The sequence below is a fragment of the Gouania willdenowi genome, chromosome 8, assembly GCF_900634775.1.
Source record: "Gouania willdenowi chromosome 8, fGouWil2.1, whole genome shotgun sequence".
Taxonomy (NCBI): domain Eukaryota; kingdom Metazoa; phylum Chordata; class Actinopteri; order Blenniiformes; family Gobiesocidae; genus Gouania; species Gouania willdenowi.
The window spans coordinates 20446429-20457000 of record NC_041051.1 but is presented as its reverse complement, the minus strand read 5'-3'; the positions used below and the strand labels follow the sequence as shown (position 1 = coordinate 20457000).

Here is a 10572-nt window from a genome sequence, read left to right as displayed (position 1 = left end):
TTTTTTGATAGACCTTTGTTTCATTTGACCAGTTGCGCATTAGTGTAGCGCATGCGCAGTTCGTGCCACTCGCACCATGACCCTGCTCAGTAGAAACCATGTGGACCTTCTGTCTACAGAGAAGGTTCGTTCACTGCTCTTCAAGGTTATTAAAGAAGAACAAAACCGCAGCAGAGCAGCGCTGGTTGCAGCGACAACGTAGAGACCCGTATGTTAAAGCTTCTCACACCCGCAACTTTCGCTGTAGAAGCGCCTTTAAGCTGCTGGAGATAGACGGTAAATTCAGGCTCCTTCAGCCCGGACACAGCGTGCTGGACTGCGGCGCTGCTCCCGGAGCCTGGAGCCAGGTGGCCGTGGACAAGGTCAACTCAGCGGGGACAGGTGGGTGTACGGTCCGCACCCGGAAGTGAGCTGAAGAGCATGGAAGCATGCTGTGTTTCAATGTAATACACAACTTAAAGCCACTCGATGGGTTTATAAAGGGGTCATTATTGAAACAAAGTGGCTATCCATACGTAGCCGTACGGACAACCCATGAGTGCTATTCGTACATGGCCTATGACGTTACCGGGTTAGTCCGTAACGTAGTTTATGAATCTACGTATTAATAACAAACAGAAGTACTGACCAATGAGTGGCGATACGTGTGAATATCACAACAATTCATAAATACGTCGCATGTCCGTAACGTAGTTTAGGAATCTACGTATTAATGGCAAACGGAAATACAAGTTCGTAGCGTCTTAATCACGTGACCTATCACGTCACCTAAAGTGGCCAATGAGGGGCGCTACGTACGGATAGAATGTCGGTATATTGATATGGCTACGTGCGGATAGCCACTGCCTTATTAATAAAATATTCCAACGTCAGAGGTTATTGTGGAGGATCATTTTAATTTTCACATCTCCACAAAAATATCCAACCACTGTTACATGAGGTATTTGACCTAAAATGTCTTATCAGATTTTGAGTTCAGATAATGTTGGATGTGAATGTTTCGTTTTATGAAATTAGAGACCAAAAACAGACACTTCTATTCCATCCTAATTTATTTTGCTTATATATCCTATCATATAATCATTTTTTCAAACATAAATCTATATATTTTCCTGTTCAACATGCATTTCACAGCATGCATGTCAAAAGAAAAGTATCTTTCAAAATAAAAGAGAAGTCCAGCATAAGAGCCATTAAGTATTAATTTATTTTTGACCAGCTGTCCGCGACCCACCCAGTACAGGTCCACTCCGTGACTCATTTTTGGGTCCCGAGCCACCAGTTGAGAATCACTGTTTTACATCACATGTGCCACAATTCAGTCCTAGGGATGACGTTGAATGTAGTAAAAATGAAAAGAAAAACAGATATTATTAAGTAGAACATGATAAAGGTCAGTTCCAGATGTTTTTAGTGAAATATGTTGCTTTTCAGCAGGCTATCTGTGATCTGTTAAAACTGGTTAAAATGTTCTTTTGTTCATATCACAGTGGGAGAAATCAAAGTACCATATTTTCTGGACTTTAAATCACTATTATTTTCATTTAGAAATGAGGGAGAATCTTATGGACTGGAGCAAAAATGTAACTTTTTCAGTCGGCAGCACCATCTACAGACTGAAAGTATGAATTGCTTAGTTGTTCTCACATAGCTGTGAATGGACAGGAAATCATTTCAAGCTTTTTTCAACTATTTAAAAAAAAAAAAAAAAATCATATTATCAATAATATTAATGTTTTAGCTGAGTACTCCTATTCAGGTTTCTCCGTGTTTTCTTTAATATAAAAATCATCGGTATGTTGGTTCTTAGGTCTCACTTCAGCCTGCTAATCCATCTTCTCGTCATCCATCAAGGCAGCACTCATTTAAGTCCAAGTCTATTTGCTGTTGCTCAGTGAAGCAGCGGTAAGTGCAGATTGATTGGAAGAGCCTACCCCCCGTGACCGCAAAACGGAGATGTAACCGTGACATAAACAAAAGCAGATGGGAAATTGATGATGATGGATGAACGAACTCTCAGATGTTTTTTTGTTTATAGACCAACAGGATGTTTTACTGCTTAAAATCTCAAATTTTGCATGTGAAGGTGATTTTTGCTATACATAAAAATGAACTCGGTAATTTAGAGTAGCAACGTCAGAGCACAGGTAAGACTCTAAATGAAAATAGATTTTAGATTTCAATATAATTCATGTAAGTTCTGAATGTATTGTATGTTTTGTGGTTGTGAATTTAATATATAGTTTATTTCAGATCAATTGGAGCTTTTTCAGTCCAGATAAATAACACTTATTATTGAAATAGTACACACGCTGCTAAATACCTATGTTTATACATTTGTGATCTGTAATCCACAAAATATATCACTGCCAGACTTATTTCCCTAATTTATTTCAATTCAAGCAGAAATGTTGCTGAAATTTGACTATAAAAATCAGCTTTATTGTCAAATTCACTATATGTACAAGACAGGACAACAACACAAGTATTAACAATATATACAGTGAGAGTGCAGATATGAATATGAAAATAAATATATATATATAATATAACTATGATATATTACACTAGTGCAGAGCAGTTTGATGCTGCATAAAGTGGCTGGTGTAAACGTGAGTTACAGTTATTGTGAGCAGAGGAGCAGAAAGCCATAAAAAAGCAACAATGTCTTTAGAACTTTGCTCAGTTTTTTTTGTTACTAACTTGCCATCCTTGCTTTCCTCATCAAAATTCTGTGCCTTTATTATTTCACTTTTGTTGTTTTTGCGTTTGGCTTATGAAAGGGCAGCAAAGAAAAGGGTAGCAACATTAATCTTTATTAAACTGGGTCTGCTGGTCCTACATAAGGTGTCTGCAAGTATTCAAGATTTGGACAGTGGGTTCAAACTGTGTTAATAATCATTGTGGCACATGATGCATGACACATTTTTCATTTTATTACGCTGTTTTATTTATCTGCTGCTGAAACACTGCAAATTTCCCCTTTGTGGGACTAATAGTTTTTCATAGGGATGTAACGATTCACTCAACTCCCGATACGATTAGATTCACGATACTGTGTTCACAATACGATTCTCTCGCGATTTATTTTACAAAATGAGACTGTAGACAAACAATGATTGACAAATATTCCTTTTTTTTGGGGAAAAAACTAGAAAATACTGTACTGTTTTCTTTTTATTTTTTATTGTCAAAAGAATCCCGATAACCTATTCAGAACAATGCAATTTAACTAAAAATAAATCTTGATTGAAATAAATAAAGGAATAATACAAATGAAGAAGAAGCCTATTCATTTAAATTCTGGTTCTATGGTAAACAATGCAAAACTGCATAATAGTTCCTTTTCTTTTTAAAAGTGCAACTGAAAATGTATTTTGTGCCTTAACAATTGGACTTTAAAAGAAAAAAAACAGTCTGCACTGTATTTAGGTCAGATATTTGTTTGGACCAACAGAGGGCGCTGGTAACCCAGTGGTCGGTTATCATGCAGCTAATCTGTGCAGTGAAGAAGAGATGCTATGCTAGCAGACAGAGCTATTAGAAAAACGTGGCTTTTTACATTATATTACAGATATTTTTTCAGTGCTAAAGGGGTAAGGAATCATTTATGAACATGTTTAAGTGTATAAGGCGGCCAGAAAGAAAATAGTAGCAGTTTCCGCCCACAACCTCAGCGTTTGGACAAGAGATATAAATATATATATATAGCGTCCTCTGCTGTTTAAAAAATTTACTGCGATTCAATTTTCAGAAAATCGATATCAACCGGGATACCTATGAATCGATTTTTAACTGCCTTACAATTAATCGTTACATCCCTAGTTTTTTATGTGTACAATGTCCTTTTAGCATTTTTACATTTATATTTTAGTGCATTTATTTTAATATCTTACGTTAAAATCCAACTAAGCCCAAGAGTTGAAATTTAACAATAGCTATAAACTCTTTGTACAAAACATCAGTTACATTCACAGTTATTGTTACTCTTTGTCTCATCCCTATTTAAATAAATTCAATTATATCCTAATTCTAACCCACTAACCCCTAACTCTTCCATTCCTTGCCACCTGTATGAGTGTCAAAATTCACTGACAAGCAGTGGGAAAAATTAATATGAAACACATTTTAATATTTGTTAACTACATACGTGTAAGCCATGGATCTGTTTTGCATTTAATTAAATTGTAATTGATTAACAAATAATTGATAGTTTTTAGTGAATTCCCATGGTAATTACAATTACAAGTCAATTATCTGAACTAAATTACAATTCAATTTTATGATTACAATGGGGACAGATTTTTGAAATTACTATTATAATTACGCCATAATTGAAATTAATTATCAATGACGCGTTTACAATTATAGTTGACCCCAACTCTGCTTCAGGATCTAAAATGTTGATATCCATTTATAATGCTTAAAATAAATATTTCCTGTAGCACATTTACTTTCTATTCTCTGTAATTGTTCTTCCATACTAAATACCAGTTAATAACAGAGCTAATCTTTTCTCTCACCCCAGATCCAACGTTGTCACAAGGCACAGTCATTGGCATCGATTTGCTTCGTATTCCTCCTCTAGACGGCGCCCACTTCCTGTCCTGCCATGACGTCACGGATCCCACCACACAGGCCAAGCTGAGGGGACTCCTCCCCAATGGCCAGGCCCACGTCATCCTGAGCGACATGGCACCCAACGCCAGTGGTTTTAAGGACATGGATCATGAGAAGCTGATCAATATGTGCTTGTCTTTGATAGACTTGGCTGAGAAGGTTTTACAGCCCAAGGGATCTCTGCTTTGTAAATACTGGGATGGGATCCTCACACACAAACTCCAGGAGAAACTGCTGAGTGTGTTTGCTAGTGTTCAGACTTTAAAGCCAGAAGCCAGCAGAAAGGATTCGTCGGAGAAATATTTCCTTGCCAGAATGTACAAAAAGCCAGGGATGTAGTGATGCTGAGGCTCGTGTAGTGGGTCCCATCAATAGGTGGCACTGTGGAGGCATCAATAGAACTCCCAACACTGGTGCACACACATTTAATACTGATCGGGATTCTGATCCCTGCTAATTTACCACAGCAGCAGCAACAGTGAGTCAGTAATATGTAAACCTATGCAGAGGATCAGCATAATATCCCTCAGAGCCTGATGCTGTGTTCTCTCAAGTTATTGTTTGGCTCCAGCGTTTGTTCGACACTCTCAGTTTGGTATTTGCTTTGTTTCTGAAAGTCATTTACCAGCAGCGCTTATGCTAATAGTGTGCACCACTAGTCATTTGGAAATATGTAATCATTCTGTCACTGAGAGAGGAAAGAACGCAAAAGCAGAAGAAGAAGAAGCATAAAGTGTGACTTAATGCTGAAGCTTTGCACATTGAAGTGTTGTGTTCTGCTCACTGCTCTGTTAGGACAGGACAAAGTTCATCCTTCTAATTCTCAACGCATGTGAATGTATTATTGACCGTCTTTGTTTCTATACCTTCTTATACTGACTTCAGTAATAAAGGAAAATTATTTATTTGCTCATTTATTGTTTTTGGCTTTAATGTATAAAGTTCTTTGCAGGCCGAGACTAAAGTTTTTTCACATTAGTGTGACACTGGTGGATGTAAGCTACATCTGTAGCCGAAATATCCACCTGTAAATATAAGTATCAATCAATCAATATATTCATTTCTAAAAAGTGCTTTTTTATACAGAGAAATGCAGTTCAAAGTGCTTTTACAAAGTTAGAAATACACCCACCCCATACAAACCACTTCTACCACACACAGACACACAAGTTAAAATAAGGACAATGGCACATGGATGGACTGATCAATGGTTCGCGGCTCAACTAATCTGGGGCACTCGGATGGACTATCCTTCTATCCTGTTCTGTCCACTAACCCAAACGAGTCAAAGCCACTGGAACCTGGAGATTTCTTCTTATAAAAAAGAGGGACTTTTTTCTTCCCACTGACGCTAAACGCTTGTTCATGTGGATCTTGTTGGGTTCTTTCTTTCTTACTATGGACTATTTTTTGTTTAGTGCTTTGAGATGACTATTGTAATTTGCTCTATGAAGTTGAATTGGATACAGAGGATCTAGGTATAGCCATTTGCACCAGGAGTAGGACACAGATCGCGGGTACAGGGCACTGAGACAGAGTCAGCAAAACATGCAGAAGCTATTCACCATCAATGAGGGCCACGAAACGGCACAACTGTAGCCACGGCCCATCACAGCCCCCAGTGCAGAGGGCTCCCTCCAAGGAAACACTGGGACAGTAATCCTAAAACATAAAACAATACAAAAGATAATCCTAAAACTAAAAAGAACAAATGATAACAATCCTAAAACTATAAAAACAACAATAGGTAACAATAAAACATTAAAGATCACAGTCCTATGAATAAATAATTAGTTAAAAGCTAATTTGAAAAGGTGGGTCTTGAGCCTGTTCTTAAAAACATGAACGTTCTCTGCAGCCCTGAGGTTCTCCGGCAGACTGTTCCACCTACGAGGAACGACACCTCACCGCGTGTGTGCGTGTCCTGACAGTAGTTATTACTAAAAGGCCAGCGCTGGAGGACCTCAGCGGCCGAGAAGGCTCATATGGTAAATGGAGTTATTTAAATAATTACCCCATTAATCACTATCGATTTTGCTTTTTTAAGTACAACTAATAATACAATTCATATATTATTAAACAAACAATCTACATATTCAGAATAGCTAATCATCAAAACAGAATAATAAAAACCCAGCTGGTGATTAGTGATCAGATTCATTCTTGTGAAAAACATTGTTTTCTACCTGTTTTTAAGCTGAATTGTTTGAACATTGTTTTAGCTCCACACTCATTCTGTATTTTTTTATTTTTTCAAATGTATATAGCATTATAAAACAGCCCACCGGTGATCAAAGTGCTTTACAGTAGATCACAACATAAATACACAGAATAAAAACAAAATACATGAGTAACAACGGATGCATTGCAATTGTCCACAGACGACACAACTGGGCATTAAAAGACATCATAAATGAATGTGTTTTAAGTTTCTATTTAAATAGGCCAAGGTCAGTGATAATGCCCATATGTGTCAATGACAGATACAAGTATATTAGCCACTACTGCTCAGAATATCATGATTGTCATAAAAACATGTAATGCGTTAACATTAAAAAAAATAAGGAAAATATTTGGTTCTGCAGCCTGGAAGAAACTAAATATTTAACTGTGTTTTGGTCATCCACAATTTTTTAGATAATATATACAATGTTCACTTTGTCTGAAAATGTACCCCAAACTCTATTATTCTGAGGCAGCTGGAACATGTTTCCAACAAGTGCTGGTTGAAAACTGTTGAGGCACATTGAAGGTGTGTCATCTGCAGTGCCCAACACATCAGATTTAAGGAATACTCATTCCGTTGTATTTCACCTGCAATCGCTGTGCCTATTGGTATGTTTTCTGACACTGTTGTTTATCTCCATTGTGCACCGATCAGCATTACACAGCAATCGCAGGAGAAAACTTTCAACGAATGGACAGACAGACAGAAAAGTACAGGATCTGTACAGCTTTTATTTATTTTATTTATTTTTTGTTCTGCTGAAGGGAACTTGAAATGTCAGTTTGAGATGGAAAAAGTGTATGCGTGGATATCTGCTCTATTTAATCATTCATTCCATTACTGGGCTCCATAGTTGTTTTTAAATAGCTTACTAGGCAAAATTTTGTCGTCGGACAAACTTGGACTCAGAAATAAGAAAATGGGGGTACTTGAGGTTTGAGAACCACTGCCTTAAAGCATCCAATTCGGCCCACTGGAGAAAGTAAATTACAGAGAAAATATAAATATTTTTTTAAACTCAGTTGTAGATATCTCAAACTCTCCAAATACACAAATTTAATGAAACTCCATAATATTTACCCAAAGTAAATAACAATTGGTCACAAAATCAATCAAATTTAAGCACAGATCCTGCAGGAACTGATATCTGTCACTGGTGCTTTACATGCATAAAATTGATTTTATGTAGAAGTGCAAACTATATAGGCTACAATAATGTTGAAACTGTTTATTCCCCCACTGTTCTATATTTTAGTTGTGATAGGAAACTGATGAATGAATTCACATGTCACACCCACAATCTGGCACCATCAAGCATCCCTCTCAAATTTCATCAAATTAAATGTCGTTGTTTCTTTTGCAACAATAATAGAAAGGTAACAAAACAACAACATGGAGATGGGTCCGCAGGGAGTGAGGGGGGGGGTTTGCAACAAAGACTTCCAGCTGAATGAGTACCAGGGATGCAGATGTTAAAGGTTGGCACGTTTCATCCCTCGTCTGAAAGGGCCTCCATTATGTGCGCATGTTACCCTTGCATTGATATGCTAAATGTGAGCTCCATTTATTTTCCAAGCAGGCACTCTAGTAAAGCTGCAAACAGCACACGTACAAACTTTAAATTCTGCACAAGCAAGTTGTCAGAGGTGTAAAGAGTGCTCATATATCCTACTCAAGTAGAAGTACTCTTACTTGATTGAAATTGTACTCGAGTACAAGTACAAGTAAGTCACATACAAAATACTCAAGTATTGGCTCTTAATTAGTCATTAAGAACTTATTAATGCCTTATTCTTATAATGCCTTATTATGCACCCAATGGTAGTCTCGCAGTCCAAACTGGGTGAGGATTAGGATTAGGGTTCGTGTTAGGTTTGGGATTAGGGTTAACGTTAACCCTATCCCTAGCATTTTGAGATTGTAATTCATATACAACAACTTCCTTACTTACTACTAATAAGTAATAATTCTGAGGTTATCGAGGCAAAACTCTTAGTTAATGGTTTACTGGTTGTATAATAAGGCCATGCAGAATAAGGCATTAATAAGGACTTAATAATGACTAACTAAGAGTCAATATGTTACTAATTTGCATTCGAAAAAGCAACTAATTAATGGTTAGTAGGTGTTCCCTAAACATAAAGTATAGCCCAAAGTGACTATTACTTTCACCCCCCACGTTTATTTTTGGTAATAAATCTTGCCATGATTCCCTTGCGTACAGTAAACATCTCATGTACTGTATAAACCTAAAAAGGAAAAGACAAAATCTTGCATGATTGGAACTTAATTTATTTTCCAGGAAGACATTTACGTATATGAAATGAAAAGGCAAAATGTACAATTCTTTTTTTAAATAAGAACCAATGAATTCAATTTTAAATAAAATAAAGTGTCAGGCTTTAAGTATAGTTATATTTATAAACTCTAAAACTGAGAAAAGAACCTCCGTTCAATGGTGTTTTGGCGCCGTGCATTATGTTTAATCTTATTCAAATCAAATCAGCTCAATCTTTATTGATAAAAAGCGCTTTTCATGCAATAAAACGCAGCTCAAAGTACTTTTACAAAGTAAAAAAAGAAATAAAACACCCACTCCGTCCACCGCAATTGGTCAGCTATTTGTGACTCATTTTATCGTTGTCTAGTCTGTTCTTTTTTTGTAGTTTCACAATATCCGTTGATCATTTTAAAATTCAAAATAATTAATTACTCAGTAACAATTATGTGTAGAAATGTAACGAAATACTTTACTTTTTTTTTAAAAAAGTAAAAAAAAAATATATACTCAAAAAAGTGCAACTCCCCATAAAAGCCACTCAATTACAGTAACATAAGTAATCCATTACTTTCACCAATGCTAGTTGATTGTGGGAAGAAAGCTATAGATTTGACATCAGAAGCTTGATTTTCCAAAAAGATTCAAAGATTTTTTACCTTTTGGAGCTGAATGTGTGTTTCTCATACGTGTAATAATAGCAAATGACTCATCTCAAAAATGTACCCTTGTAAATTGCTGTACAACTTTGTTTTGTTATCAGATTTGCCTGAAGCTGGTTTTTTAATTCAAATCATTTCACAATTAAAAAAGTTATAATTAAGACTCAATTTGCATTTGTGCCACCGTGAAAGAAATGGCTCATCTTAATAAATGATTGAGGCTATAGTGTTTGACCTCTCCGTCTCAGCGGTGATGAGTTCTATACGCTGAGAACTGAAACATTCATGTGTTTCTGAAATGAACTGACATCAGAGGATGGTTGTTTTGGAGCAGAGGCGAGCAGCCATGCCTGTTGATTGAGCTGATAGTGTTGGATGTGAACAGATGACCAATTTAGCTTCTCATTACTTGTTGATTATTCAGCCCTTTGCTATTTATATTTAAATCATTCTAAAATTACAGATGGGGGTTATGTAAATTCCATTGGCGATGGGCGAACGAGGATTCAGGTACAGGTTAATTTATTCCTCTTTGGTCAGCGGCAGGATCACATGTTAGTAGATTAGCAAGAAAGAGGAAAAAAAAAAAAAACTGTAAGGAGTGCAGCAGATTAGCTTCTGCTGAGATGGAGACAATCTCTACGATCTTACTGTGGTTTTAGCTGATTGGATTAAAAAAAAATAAATCAAAAATTCTTCATGTGAAATTGGTCGAATGCTATTTTAAGTTATCAGATGTTACGGATATTCTGTAGGATTTAATTAATATTAAGGATTTAATACTA

The 10572-nt window shown here is 36.4% G+C and overlaps 1 protein-coding gene across 1 annotated transcript; it reads left to right on the top strand.

Moving 5' to 3' along the window:
• The first annotated feature begins 54 nt into the window (after positions 1–54).
• mrm2 (mitochondrial rRNA methyltransferase 2) lies at positions 55–5533 on the top strand. The gene is made up of 2 exons (XM_028455523.1): positions 55–381; positions 4529–5533. The coding sequence occupies exons 1-2, from the start codon at positions 99–101 to the stop codon at positions 4957–4959; spliced, it is 714 nt and encodes a 237-aa protein (XP_028311324.1). The 5' UTR covers positions 55–98; the 3' UTR covers positions 4960–5533.
• The last annotated feature ends 5039 nt before the right edge of the window (positions 5534–10572 follow it).